The sequence below is a fragment of the Pelmatolapia mariae genome, linkage group LG22, assembly GCF_036321145.2.
Source record: "Pelmatolapia mariae isolate MD_Pm_ZW linkage group LG22, Pm_UMD_F_2, whole genome shotgun sequence".
Classification (NCBI taxonomy): domain Eukaryota; kingdom Metazoa; phylum Chordata; class Actinopteri; order Cichliformes; family Cichlidae; genus Pelmatolapia; species Pelmatolapia mariae.
Genome location: NC_086245.2, coordinates 20,043,430 through 20,058,488, shown reverse-complemented (window position 1 = coordinate 20,058,488; position 15,059 = coordinate 20,043,430). Strand labels below are relative to the sequence as shown.

At 41.1% G+C, this 15,059-nt stretch overlaps 1 protein-coding gene across 2 annotated transcripts in view; it reads right to left on the bottom strand.

Moving 5' to 3' along the window:
* Positions 1–15,059, bottom strand: part of ctnnal1 (catenin (cadherin-associated protein), alpha-like 1) — a 56,264-nt gene that overhangs the window by 27,737 nt on the left and 13,468 nt on the right. Inside the window, exon 1 of one of the 2 annotated variants that reach the window (XM_065470987.1) lies at positions 10,157–10,303. The exons of the other annotated variant lie outside the window; for it this stretch is intronic. Coding sequence (XP_065327059.1) covers positions 10,157–10,162 — 6 coding nt within the window. The 5' untranslated portion in view covers positions 10,163–10,303. Of the gene's footprint in view, positions 1–10,156; positions 10,304–15,059 lie in introns of those variants that run through there. 2 annotated transcript variants of the gene reach the window in all.

Below are 15,059 nucleotides of genomic sequence, written 5' to 3'. Positions count from 1 at the left end.
ATGAATCTCAACATTCAAATGGAAAAGTGAGAATTTTGGCATAAACAACATGAAAGCATGAATTCATCCCGTCTTGAATCAACGGTTCAGGCTGATACAAGTGTAACGGTGCGGATCACATTTTCTTGGCACACTTTGGCACCCTTGGAACCAGCTGAACATTGTTTGGGCATCAGACCCTACCTGAGTATTGTGCTGAACATGTCCATCTCTTTATAATCACAGTGTGCCCACCTTCTGATGGTTGCTTCCAGCAGGATAATACTGCATCTCAGTCCAAAAGATCATCTTTGAGATTTTGTTGGAACAGGAGATTCATATCATGGATGTGCAACCGATGAATCTGCAGCAACTGTGTGATGCTATCACCTATATATACACGGGCCAACATCTCTGAGGACTGGTTCCACTACCTTGTTGAAGCTATACAATAAGGAATTAAAGCAGTTCTGAAGGCAAAAGAGGGTCCAACCCAGTACTAATAAAGTGGTCTCTGAATATATATACACTATTAGTTTCACATGATAAGCTGTACTGGCAGCTACAAGGCTGAAATAAATCATCTGTGCCTTGATTCTCTGTTGTTTTTCTCTACACATACCCCTCTTTCACTTGTCACAGTTTTTCCCCTCCTTCTCCATCCGATGACACACTATTGTTTTCAAGCAAGATCATGACCCTGAAGCGCTCTTAAAGCCCTTCTTTTAGTCTGTCACTCGTCACTTTATATATTGCCTTAGTACAAGAGGCTCTCTTCCTGCTAGCCTAGTGTTTTTCACTGAGTCATCCACACAGAGTGGGATACTCCTAAGGAAAAAAGGAAAAGGAAAACAAAAAACAAAAAACAGTGCCGTCTGGCTGGACATTATGCAGCCTATCAGAAGATGTTAGATCACTGTGACACATGATTCACATCTACATCATAAAGAGACTGTTGTTTAATATTAAGTGGAGTTCATGTTATACAACAGACCTAATTGCTGCTTTTGTGATGTAAAATGCATTTCTGATGACTGAAGCGTTTCACTCAGCAGGGTGCATGCATGTCTGCACAACACGGTGCGCATGCTTTTCCTAAAAGACTTGTACAAGGAAAGGGACGTGAACACACACGGCACAAATCCAAAAACAAGCTTCCGATCACGACGAGAGCACAATGGAGGGAGCTAGACTTTCAAGTGAGAGGAGAGGAAGAGAAAGTGACAGAGGGAAACTGTGTGAAACAGACAGAGTGAAACAAAAAGAAGGTTAAAAGTGACACAGAAAGACACCTCCAGTACAGAGTTTCCTGTGTTAACAAAAAAGCTGCAGCTGAGGTTGAAAAAGTCGAACAAATTTAACATGGCGGGTCTCTGAGGAACAAATAGAGACGAAAAGATCTCAGCGAATCACAAAGGGAGAGTTGGATTTCCTCCATTAGGGATTACTAGGTGGGTACGTTTACTGGGCTGTGCAAACAGGAACAGAGCAGGGTGGAGAAAGCATAATATTGATACAGTGCCATCGCAGAAGAGAGGCCTCTGTGTTTGTGTATGTGTCAGAGGAACTTGACACATACACAGAGGGAGGAGAGTTCATGTTCATTTTACATTTAGTCGTTAAAATTTAAAAAAAAAAAAAAAAGATTCAATTTTCAGGTTTTTGAAAAAACTAAATGGCAATTTTTTAGGTGTTTTAACTTATAGCTACTGGAAATCCAGTGGATACTTTTGCATCCCAAATCTCACCTTCATATGACTTTATAATGAGGCCCATTTATAGAAATTACCTCTAGACCTGAGCAATACTTTCTGATGCCTTGATTTGAAGAATTAAAACTATTTTGAGGTCAAAGGTTATGATTTGACTGTATTTTACACACCTGAATACTCACTTACAATTTCAGCCTTCTTCACTTCACTCCTCTGACACACACACACACACACACACACACACACACACACACACACACACACACACACACACACACACACACGGAAGCTGTGTCTGAATGCCAATGAGCACTGAACCAAGCAGCATCGGGCCCAAAGCCTCCAAACCCCACCGAAGATTTACATAGTATGAAATCCAATGAATGAGCACAAATGTTGCTCTAGATGAAAAAGTCAAAAACCCTGACAGATCTGTTTATGGACGGGGATAACTGAATACCTCTGCAACCTAAAAAAACGAAATTCCCCCCCCAACATACTCCCTCCTGTAATAGTTGAGTCCTTGCGCTTTACTGGCGTGAATACTGAAGGCTTTGCTGTGGAGGAAAAACAGCTTAATCTTCCATGTGACTTGATGAATGCACATGTTGCTATTTGAAGTGGTCCATTTACCCTTGGTACTCTCTTACATACAGTGTGTACAGTACACACAGAGTTCTGTATACACGTTTTCCCCTCTCACAGTAACACAGCAGAGTCTCTCCTCTGGTTCGCAACCAGTTAATTCCAAACCATTTACCTCTCTTCTCTTGTGAATAATTACGATAGCAATTACAAGGTCATAAAAGAAATGATAACAGCATACTCTTAGCAACACAATACACAGAGTCCACCCACTGGTAAGCAGGAAATCTAGACTAACACCTCAAGGACACAGTGACTGACTATAAATCAGAGGGTAACAAAAGCTGGGAACATTTGTGGCTGCTTCCCGTGGATACTGACTGAATGGCAGTACTAGGTGAAAGTTTGGCATTATCTGAGTCATTCTTTTCTTTTTCTCTGCCTGTTTTTTTTTTCTGTTCTCATTTAGATGTATGAACATCTAGATAAATGGGTGTTGCTGTGGAGGAGAAATCGAATTTACTCAAAACAGATCAATTCAGAGCCTCTTCTCCGATGGCAAATTTGCATCAATCTTGTCATTTAATAAAAGCAAAGGCAGCAAGATAAACGTGAGTGTGAACAAGCTGATCCTACAGCCCTGATGGGGCCCTATTAAACACACATTGTTGACATTTATTACAATAATTGCTTGCTCGGCAAGTGTTGCGTTGGTCTCCTTATTCATCTAATTTATATCTGTGCTTCTAAGCTTCACTTTCCCTCCCGATAAAGGGAATTTATCTGAAGCAAAGAGACTTTTTTCTAGAGTTTAGACAGAAATAGCTACAAATCCAGCTAATGGAACTATGTGGGGGAAAAAAAATACCCATCCATGTGTGGTGACAGCAGAGCTCTTTTCCCCTTTTTTTCCCCGTAAGCATTTGCATGCATATTTGCAGATACAGGTATTTGATTTGCTGGAGGACTGCTGCCTGTTTTTTTTTCCTTTATGGGCACAAAAGAACGAGGTGACAGCTCGTGAAAAGAGAAGCGGATGAGGTGGAAAGAACTAAAAAGAGAGTTTTGACATCTTGGTCATATTTACCTGCTGAATGGATGAAAATGAGTTTTGTTGTGCTTTTTCCCTTTAATCTGAATGTCTTTTTGTGTTTGTCCTTGTTGATATGTAAAGAAAAAAATACGTTCCATCTGTTAAAACTTTGGCAGCTGTCTGTTTGTGTGCGCCTAAGATTGTATCTCTCATTAAATAGACTCTACAGCCTATGGATCACTGTGAAATGGGAAAAAGAACACTTCCAGGTCTCATTTCAGCCTATTACAGCACAAAGGAATCATTGTTGCGAGGAGTACTGCACCCAAAAGGACGCCATAAGTGTTTGTGTTTTCCACTAGTTTTTTCTCCCCCCCGCTTCCCCCGTCTTTGAATATGAACAGTGGTACCCTTGAAAAATCCAAGTTTCAGTTCGGTCTTTATTGATGCAAGGAGAGACGGGCTGGTTGTTCACCCAGGACAGCGAGAGAGAGAGGAAGAGAAGGAAGAAAAACACATAAGAGGAAAGGGATGAAAGTCGCAGTGAACATGCGCTTTAATGGGTGAGCAATTCCTTCCAAATTGGCCGCAAGCAGACAGGAGTTCGATGCTGTGCTGGTCGACTGCCAGACTCTAATATATGAAGAGATGAAAAGAGAGACAAGGGAGTTGGAAGTAGCGCGAACGCAGATAGATGAGGAGAGGTGAAGGGAAGAAAAGAATAAAGTCGAGGACATGTCACATCTACATCGCTCTTTACCTCGTCTTTATTTCTTCCTCAATGAATACCTACAGTCATCCTCTCTTTCACACTTCCTTCCTTTGTGACTTTAGAAGTCTTCCGTCTCCCCTTCTACCTCCATCCCTCTCTTCTTTACACTCCTTCTGTGTGCAGCAAGTGATTTTAGTCTGTCCCTAGAGCTGCACTGCTGCAGTACATACAGTACAGTAACAGCTTGCAGTGCTTAAGCTGCATCCTTAAGGGTACACTGTACATGTGCATAACTGCACCATCCTACTCTTACACTGCATTAACACATTACTTAGACAGCATATGCACATTCATCCCTTGTGATTTCAATGTACAAGTGATTAAACTAAGCACACACACACTGACTGGGAAATTGGCCCATATGGATATGGACAGTGTTCAGGACAGCACCGGTCATTACTAAACAAACACTGTAAAACAATGGCCAGTGGCCAGTTAACAGGAATATTCTGCATTAATGCGTCATGCCCACATCTAACAAAGATATAAAAACACTAAATTTAATCCCTTACAGCTGCCTACAAATACAATAGTAAGCGCTACAGAGTCAGCTAATGGCAGCAAAATTCACCTTTCGCACCAGAAGTTTTTTGTGGTGGACCTTGTTAAATTACAACCACAAGGCTGCAGTTCAATTTAGCATTAAAGCCGAGCTAAACCACATCCATATGTAGTCTTGACTATTCATGCATTCTTTGGGAATTAGACCGCATATGCAGAGCTATTTTCATTTAGCACACTCACACACACACCTGCAGGAACCATCACACCTACTGTACCACAAGTCTGTCTGTGCTATATAACACCCTGAGGAGTGTAAATTTTAATCTTTATGCTCTTTTTAAAGCCTTATTTTGGCACCATGCCCAAACCACTTGTACTGTAAGGAAAAGTAACAAAAGCGAGAAAGAACACTGCAGCTTAAAGAAGTTAATAAGCCCTCGAATCGAGGCTGGAATATCCATCTGTCTCTCCGTCAATGGTTATTTTGTAGAGATAATATGCATACTATATACCTGTCACTTAAAGATATGTATTATTGCTCTTTATAACATGTAAGTGCGTAGGGGAAGATCAGTCATAGAAACAGAGGAGAACAAAGTGACAGAAAAAGTAGGTCTTATCAGCACACACAGCTGTGCTTGTTGTAATGAACTTGCAGAGGTCACGCAGAAAGCTACAGGTTTATGACCTTGGAAATCTTTTTCAGAGACCAACTTCAGATCACTTCGATTTGGTGGCTCCATTAAAAGCTCCTGAAGCCCGAGACGGCAGCCTTCAGACCAGAACCTCAGTTTATGCCCGCTGATGCCTCCCTTGTCACAAAATGTACGTCACGGGCCGAAAGCACAAGACTGTGAGCGTGACTGTGTCTCTAGAGGGATCCCTACACTCCATCGATGTGGGAGCACAGGGATTCCCAGATGGCACTGAGCTCACAGAGGGACACGATTACAACAACGGGAAAAGATGAGATTTTCTGAAACAGAATGTGTTAAAACCGGCCTCTGAAGTGAGCCAAACAGAATCCTATTACTATTACTAATACCAAAACATCTGGTAAAATTTCAATCCCCTCACGAATGACAAATGTAAGCCATAAAATTTCACATTAAAGATATAATAATTACAGTACAATTTTATAGAGTCAGTAAATGTTGGTATTGGATTGCTGCCCATAGCATTTATCAAGATTTTTTACACCTGGCGCCTCGGGTCATTTTGACGGAACAGTTCAAAATTTTGTAAAATAACTGCATCTTCCTGAACCTTTGTACTTGTACTGTTATGTTGGCAAGAAACCAGGAAAGGCCGAAGGGAAGTTGCTGGTTCTAGCAAAAGAACCGATTCTCACCTCCACAAATTGTCCTCAAAAGGTTCCAGTATCTAGATTTTTGTTATTTTCGGACAAAGCCAATGTAGCTGGTTCCCTTGCTTCCAGTGTTTATACTGAACTAAGCTGACAACCTGTCAAACTGGCTTTGAATTGAGCATTCCCTGTTGTGGTGAATACCAGGGCTCCCTCAGTGTATTTTTATATAATTCTGTTATTATTGCTCAAGCAAGCTATAATAAGTTGGGGGGTTTTTTTTGTTTTACACAGTCATGTTTTCTTGTTTGTCAGTCGAAGTTGTTAAATTTGTAACTCACTGTGTTACTTTCCTTTGTTTGATTAAAGTCTAGACGCGAGTGACGAAGGTCACGAGTCAGAAGACGAGAACATGGCATGAACCGTAGCCCACTCGCTCATGTATGCCAACAGAGATGAAGCTGATGAGACAGACAAGCGTGCGGGGACACTGATGGAGGTAGACAGGGAGAAGTGGGGGCGTAATGAGGCTTGCAGATGCAGAGGCAGGCAAACAGAAAGAAGGGCTCTTTGACAGTAAAGACAACCTGAACAGAATACAGTGTAGCAGTTGAATGAGGTTGGATTTTCATCAGACTGTACCCCATCTGAGTTGTATGAGAAAAGGGCACTCTTTGGCCTTCAAGCTCTCGCTTAGCAATGAGAGGTGACATTTGAATATGTGGACAGACAGATTGAATCCACAGCAAACATCAGCAAGAAAGGTTATCGCTGATGAATAAAAACTAGCTGCATCCCACTGCGTTTAAGCAGCTGCTCAAGAAGGACAATAGAGTATCGTGTCTGCTTAGTGACTGAATGGCAAAGTGCGTTTGTCACAGGCTCTCTTATTTTATGGTTTTTTTGTCAGGGAAAAAAAAAAGTGCTAATATATGATATATTCTTGCTACAAATCTTTAAAAAAAAAAAAAAAAAAAAAAAAAATCACGAAAATGGTCTGGAGTTGAATTAGAGTGCAGTTTTCATGTCATCTATAAATTTCCATCACTGCAAAATGAATATAAACAGTTCATTGAATCCTTTTCTCATTGCACGCCGTTCAGATTTCCAGAAAAAAAAATTATTGTCTGCACATTAAAAGAGAAAGCAGCTGTAACTAATAAATCTAACCTTCTCAAATCTCTCAATTCTTACCCTTTTTTTGATAATTAAAGACTGGTGTGTCTTCATCGTCACTGTAGTCAGATGGCTCCATTTCAAGAGTGCACAGAAGAAGGAAAAAAAAGCGACATTGCTGTCTAAATGGTAGTTTTAGTGGACGCAGTTTTGCCAACTTGGACTTTGATGCAAAACCTATACAGCAACCAGAGTGTACGTTGCAATTTCACTGGGCTAACTTCCACTCTCCACATGATTCAGTGAGTAAAATAACTTGTGTACAAGTGTGACTGTTGAAATGGAGCCTCTGTGTGCGCTGCAAGCAACACTGGACTTATGACATGAGGAAAAGGGCGGTAAATACAATGGTGCTTAAAACACATCCCTTTCTCCTCTGACCACTGTAGCATGCTAAGGCCGCAATGTCTGCATAGCTGCATAGCGGTAGAGAATGGCAGCTACTCGAACACAAACACACGCAGCTCGCATTCAAAAGAACACAATACATCTTTTCATTCCTCTTGCTCACGTAATTCGGTGGATAGTCGGTGGGAGGGAGACGGAGAGAGAGGGAGGGAGAGAGAAACGGAGAGAGACAAAGAGAAAGTCAGCGAGTGGGGTCAACCAAGGAGAGCAGAGAGGTGATCTGAACATAGTGTAACTGTTGGGTCAAACTCACTCCGGCTGTCTCAACTGTTCACCTCCTCCCCCACCTCCTCCCCCAGTGTACCTGGGGGATGTAGCCTAGGAATACGTGTGCTGCGGGGGTTAGCACCCCATACAGAACGCCCCGAGGTGGCGGCTCATCTCGTTTCCTAACCTTCTCTTCCTGACTGGTGCATTCATATGTTAGGTTGCTATGTTACATTTCAAAATGTACCAAAATTGCATTTCTTTTCTAGGATAGGCATTCATAAAGATTAACATGATGGTTGTTCTGCATTATAGTGTGTATATATATATATATATATATATATATATATATATATATATATATATATATATATATATATATACTAGGGGTGCAACGATACACAAAATTCACGGTTCGGTTCGGTTCGATACTTTGGTGTCACGGTTCGATATTTTTTCGATACAAAAAATGTTCATGCTTTTTTAATTTGTCATTTATTAAAATTATAAATATATATTTTAACTCAAAAGTACAGTTTTTTAAATTTAATGTTGCTGAAACGACAAAGTAATAAAAACATAAATATCTCATGGAGAAATCCCTCATCTTTGGAAAAGAGAGTTTATTACAGAGAAATGGCTCTTTCCAAAATAAAAGCTATACTATACGCTTCTTCTGGGGTATACTCTCAGCAGCATATTAAACATATCAGGTCCCCATAAGGAGAATCATGTGCTAACGGCTGTCTAAATGACTCGGGTAAAGTTTGTAGCATGCGTGCTTGTTGTTTTTGTCTGCTTCCACTTGTCTTTGCACTAGGATGATGTCGGAGTAAATGTGCAGTCATATTCGTTGTGTTCCCACTAGTGCTGTCAGCGTTAATCTGAAATGACATTAATGCCACAACACGGCAAATCTCCGTTAACGAGCTACCGCGGATCGCCCCGTGCGTGGGGCTGGACAGCGTCAACACGTTAACGAGCAAACTGCGCTAACGCACTAGTTCCCACCCATGTAATTGAGCATTGCGTGGCACATCCGACATACTGTTTTACTTTTGTCCATGACGCGCTTACCTTCAGGGTCATACTTCACATGAAGACCAAAACAGTTCCAAAGGCCAGATCTGAATGAGGGTGGGGGAGGTTCAATTTGCCATGTTGCAACGAGCTAAGCTTCTGTCTTGCTAGCTTGCGCTGCGCTCAGTGGATCTGCGCTCGACAGTGCAGCCTAGGCGGAGTAGTCGAACGCAGATCCACTGAGCTCTCAACACAGACAGCATCGTCAGAAGAAAAGTTGATAAAATAAATTAAAAATTTTGTATTGTTCGATACACATGCGTACCGAACCGAAAGCACTGTATCGAACGGTTCAATATCGATACGAGTATCGTTGCACCCCTAATATATACATACATATACACATATACATACACACATATATACATACACACACTTCCAATCAGTTATCAAAAGTATTTATTCTTCTTTTCATCCCTTCTACATAATGACACAGCAACTGTTTGCAAATGCATTAAAAAGGAGAACTGAAATATCCTATTGGCAATGTATGCATACATTTTACTCGCTACTTAACAGAAGCACTTTTAGCAGTGATAAAATTTGTCAATCTCTGCAGAAATATTTTTTTCGTGCTGACGTCGAGTCTCTCGTTGGGGCACTCAGGGACATTGACAGACTTGTACCTACACTTTCTCCAGCGTCGTCTTAGCTGTGTCGGTAGGCTCGATGTAAAGCAAACTAATAAAACACCAAAGTCGAACAGCTTTTATATCCATGAGGCCTGATGGCTTTAATATGTAAGAGGAAACATGGTACTTTACAGGACATTTAATAACTCAATTAAAAAATTTCCCTTTACCGTATTTGCAAAACATATGTGAACAGCAAAGGGGTACGAATACATTAGAAATTGAATCAGTATTCTGACACATTGTGTTTTATAAACTAAAGTTGTTTTTGACTCAGATTATTTCAGGTTACCATGGCTTTCCTATTAAAGTTGAGGCGGCATGCAGCACTTGACAAGTCAACTGAACTGTTGCCTTGTATGACTCACAGGAACATGTCAGACAGTGGACTTTTCCCCCTCTCCTTATAGTTTTTGCACTTGCTGCACAACAGCAAGCGCTGCTGCAGCATGCAATTGCGCATCATCAGTTTTTGTGTGTGAAAGGAACTCAGCCTTGGCTAGATTAGCTGACTCTGCAGGGAGCCCTTTGAATACAATAAAAAAAAATGCAAATATGTTTTACTGGACAAAGAACTTGAAGCAATTAAACAAGGGGGTGAATCAATCAAAAACATTTTTAATGCTGACTACACAGATTTCTTTAAAACTTTTTTTTTGGCTCGGCCTCAAAAACAACCCCCAAAACTACATTTATTAGATGTTCCATAAATCATCTTTTTTCAACTGTTCCCTTTAGGGGTCTCCGCGGCGGATCACCTACCTCCATCTCGCTCTCCCTCCTCCTCTGTCACGCCAACCCTGTGCAAGTCCTCCTTCACTACATCCACAAATCATCTCTGAGGTTTTCCTCTTTTCCTCCTGCCTGGCAGGTCCATCTTCACCATCCTTCCTCTCCATATGTCCAGACCATCTCAGCCTTGCCTCTCTAGCTTTAACTCCAAACCTCTCAACCTGAGCTGTCTATCTGATGTACTGTTCATTCTGGTCACTCCCGATAAAATCCTTCTAAATCCTTCCCTAAAACCACGCATCATAACAGTCTCACTACAGTCTAGTAAATCATCCCTTTCACTCCTGCTGCTATCCTTCTGTCAAAAATCCCCCCTGACGCTCATCTCCACCTACTGTCTGTTGCTTTGGATGGTTGACCCCAGGTATTTAAACTCAGTCACCTTCAATACCTCTGCTCTTTGCATATTCATCTTTTTTTAATTTTATCTGCCTGCCTTTTTTCACACACACACACACACACGCACACACACACACACACACACACGCACACGCACATTCTGTCCTGCTTTCACTGACTTTCATTTCTCTTCTCTCCAGAGCATACCTCCAGCACTCCAGGTTGTCTTTTACCAGCTCCCTACCCTCACTACAGATCACTATGCCGTGTGCAAACATCATAGTCCAATGAGACTCCTGCCTGACCTCATGTGTCAGCCTGTCCATCACCATTTCAAACAAGAAGCGTCTCAGAGCCGATCCCTGATGTCATACCACCCCCACCTTGAACACATCTGTCCCTTCTACCACATACCACAACACTCTTCACACCCTTTGATATTATTCTACCATGTTCCCAAAATTAAACAAAGCAAAAATGAAATGTTAGAATTAAACATCTTTGGATTCTAGTCTTATTTTGCAGCTGGTATGATTACCAAGAGCAAGTGGGTCCACATTGTATCAGTGTGACAGTTGATCAGATCTGTCTGGCCACGCGTATGCAAAGTAAAGCAGAGCAGCCGAATAGATTGCATGGCTGGCACACAGTAGACAAACCAATAAACTGAGCTCATATTTTCCAAGGGACCATTCACTGTCAAATAAACGACAAATATAATCCCACTTATTGCCTGGAATTATTGCTTGGCATCGATCCTCCGTGTTCTGCCACGGTTCAAGTGTTCAAAGCTGCTCTGAAACCTCTCAGAGACAGATTTCCAAATAGAGGGATGGAAGCATGGCCCGGGGTTTCCAGATTACATTTTTGTGATTGTTTCACATGAAGAAGCATTTATCTCTGGGGCTTTGCAGCAGACTGGCTTAGTGTTTGTGTGCCATTGTTGGGCAGTGCTTCCACACAGGAAGCAAGAAGCTCAGAGGAAAGCAGAAATGGGTGTGTGCTACCTGGTACTCCATCACTGCCGTCTAAAAATAATGGGAAATCTATCAAGTCTTAAGTGGGTCCCATTGAGTGGGCTGAGCACAGAGCTCTCCAGAGTCACTCTGAGGTTCAGGCAGTCTGTGACTTGACAATTTTTTTTTGACAAACCAAATCAAATCAAAGGTTATTAAACGCAGCCATCTTTTATTAACAATGACCATTTTACACCTTTATTAAGCTGCTTAGTGCTAACGTGCCTGGAAGGCTTCCTTGACATTTGAGTAGATGAACTACTTAACTAAGTAGAAAACATAGCTATGAGAGAAATGAAACCCCACCCCACCGCTCTGGTTTGTTTGTGCATGCACTGACAGTAACACATAGTCTATTGAAAGCAAAGCGCTGCTACAGTGTAATCAGTACGGCTGATATGAGGTGCAGGAAGTCTAGAGGAACCAGCAGCTGATAAGAGAGAATGATAAACCTGGGAGAGAAACAGATGGACAGCTGTGATTAAGAGATAGAAAGGAGAATGAAGAGGATATACAGTAAATAAGGAAAAGGGTAGAGAACTAAGGGAGGAACACAAAAAATATGACCGAGAGGAGGCACGGAGAAAACAAGCCAAAAACTCTACATTATCTGAAAACTTTCTGAGAGATATTGCTCTTTTTCCATTAAGAGCAAGTCAGAGAACAGAATGTATGAGGCAGTGTGTGGAGAGTGACCTCTGATTCAGTAGTCCTTGCTGGGGGGTAGACAAACAAACCATAGCTGCGGATCAATTTTTGCTCTGTTAACCACAATCCAAGGTTAACCAAGATGGGAAGGAGAGCAGAGGAGGGAATCGATCCCTTCTGTTTGTAGAGCACTAGACCATGACACAAAGTGCTGTTGTGGTTCATGACCTTGTTTTGCTTTGAAACCCTTTACAGTCGCAGCACAACAATAGTAATTTTTTTTAAACTGCTAATTTATTGTCAGCTATTAATAATAATAATAATAATAATAATAATAATAATAATGTATACTTTATTCATTCCCGGGGGGGAAATTCCTCCCTGCATTTAACCTGTTCACTCAGTGGGCGCCTGGGGAGCAGTGTGTAGGGACGGTACCTTGCTCAGGGGTACCTCAGGGTAGCTGTTCAGGGGAATCAAACCCCCAACCTTCCCATCATGAAGCCACCACTCTACCTACTGAGCTATCCCTGCCCCCTAATCACACAGCCTCACTGAAGAGTGAAACCCTTTATAATGATTTTAAAAAGCTACACGTTATGAAAAGACCCCTTGTGCTGGCTCTACTGCTGTGCACGTGGAGCCATTAGAATTTACTGCAGAGTTCGATTTGCACATTCTCCCTGTGTTTGCATGGGTTCACTCCAGGTACTCTGGCTTCCTCCCACAGTCCAAAGACTGCTAGGTGTCTTTCTGCAACAGCCTGCCAACATATGTAGGGTGTGGTCACGGGCTGACCCTAAACTGGATAAGTAGAAGAAAATCAACTGTTTGTATAGATAAAAGAACTAGGAGTTTTAATATTTTCATATCAAAATTAAGAGCACCAAAGTTATAGCCACCAGTTAGTTAGCATAAAGTCTGGGAAATCGTTAGCATCACTCGCACATCTGCAGCTATTCTAGGCTTGGGATTCGTGAGACTGCTGACTTTACAAAATTGTAATTTTAGATTAAAGTTCCTTACAGCTTCATTTGGACAAATTCACAGCATCATATGTGCCACAGACTTGCAATTAGGACATCAGCTCTCTTTACGGGTAGCGACGCTGGTTAACATTTAGCTCATTATTTTTACTAAGAGCAGTGTTTTGTTTTGTTTTTTTCGTGCATCTGAGTGTGTGCTATGTGTTGCAACTGCTGTATCAAAGACACATTGCATATAGACATAAATTAGGATTCAAAGAATAATAATAAAAACAGTGTAAATGTAGCCATTTTTCTTTGTTCTGAGTTTTTATGCCAAGCTGAAGCTTCGGATTTGCTTTTTTTGGAATAACAGGAGGCAGTTTTATCACCTACCCTCAGTTTCAAGATTGAATCTCATACTGAATGCTGCTTACATGTGAATATGATAAATTATTCAGTAACATCTGTACAGTATTTCTGAGACTATTTTCTGTCCTACATGATGCAGAGTGGATTCAGGTTTTTGCAAGTGAAGTGTGAAAAATGTTTTGAGGGAGTCAAAAAAAAAGTCACCTACTGAAAAGCAGTATTCATAAAGTGTACAAAAAGTAATTTGCTAAAACCATCTGAGAGTTTGTAGCTGAGAGAGAGACACTTTTATTATTGAGCAAAACACAATGCAGATGAAGTTCTTCTTTCAAAAGAATATTAAATAATGAAATCAAAACATATCTCCTTTCATATTTTATAAGAGTGGCTCCGCCTGAATGGTGCTAAAGTATTTTTTTCCCAGCATCATAATAATGCTGGCACACCTGTAACAGACTACCACTTACAAATAGTATAACAAATATATTTTGGATGAATTAAAAAAAAGAAAAAAAAAGCTTATATTTTCCCGCTTACATCAAAAAGATGCCCAAAAACCTCATGTACTGAAAACTTCTAGGAGGCATATCCTAGTCTCAGAGCATGAACCATGCCATGTCAGCTTCTAACGAACTCAAAACAGACAGAAAGAATAGCGGACAATGACGCTAATTACTTGGATCTAACTGTTTTTACATGGATCAAGCTGTTATCAAAGTAAAACCAAGACAGCCAGCCTGGCAGCACAGATATCTTTGATCTAAGCACGTTTTTGCAAAACATCCAAGATGCAATATCAAAGACATCTCTGGCTCAGGCAGCGAGGCAATGCAGATGAGATCCCACCCATTTGGAAACGTACACCATATGCAGCTAGAGATTTCTCCAGGCTACACTGAGCTCTTTGTTCCATTGAAGACCGAGGAGTTTCATAGTGACGTCCACCCCATGGCCCAAACCCCCTCCCTACCCCACCCCGAGAAAGCCTCACCAGAGTACAACAGTTATTTAATCTGGCAAGTCAATGTCACAAAGACGGCAAAACAATGAAGAAAAAAAAAACCATCGAGACATCACTCATGACATCTAAATGTGAAGTCTTCAATCTCTTGTCACATCCAGAAGCAGGTTAGAAATTCCAGACGGTGTTGCTCAGAAGCCTTTGCTTAGACACTAATTCTTGTTTTGTTTCGTAACATTCATTTTGGGCAAGTCGTTGCATATCAAGAAGGAGTAAAGAAAATAAACCATTTTAGTGGATGTCTTCATTTGCAGACATGGTCCGTTGTTGGTGTGCATAAACAGACCAAAATTCCCAACTGATGAATAACTTAAACCTGCAGTCTAAAAGCTGTCTGGTATTCTGTAGCGGGTATAACAGCAGAGAAGTGGCACAAAGTCAAACATGGAAACAATTTTCTTCCTAGAAGTTAAATATTTTAGTCAATTTCACCCTACATACACCTTCAAAAGAAACATGGGGTGTAGAAATTCAAATGGACTGTGGCAAATCTTTTTCTTTGAAACCTCTGA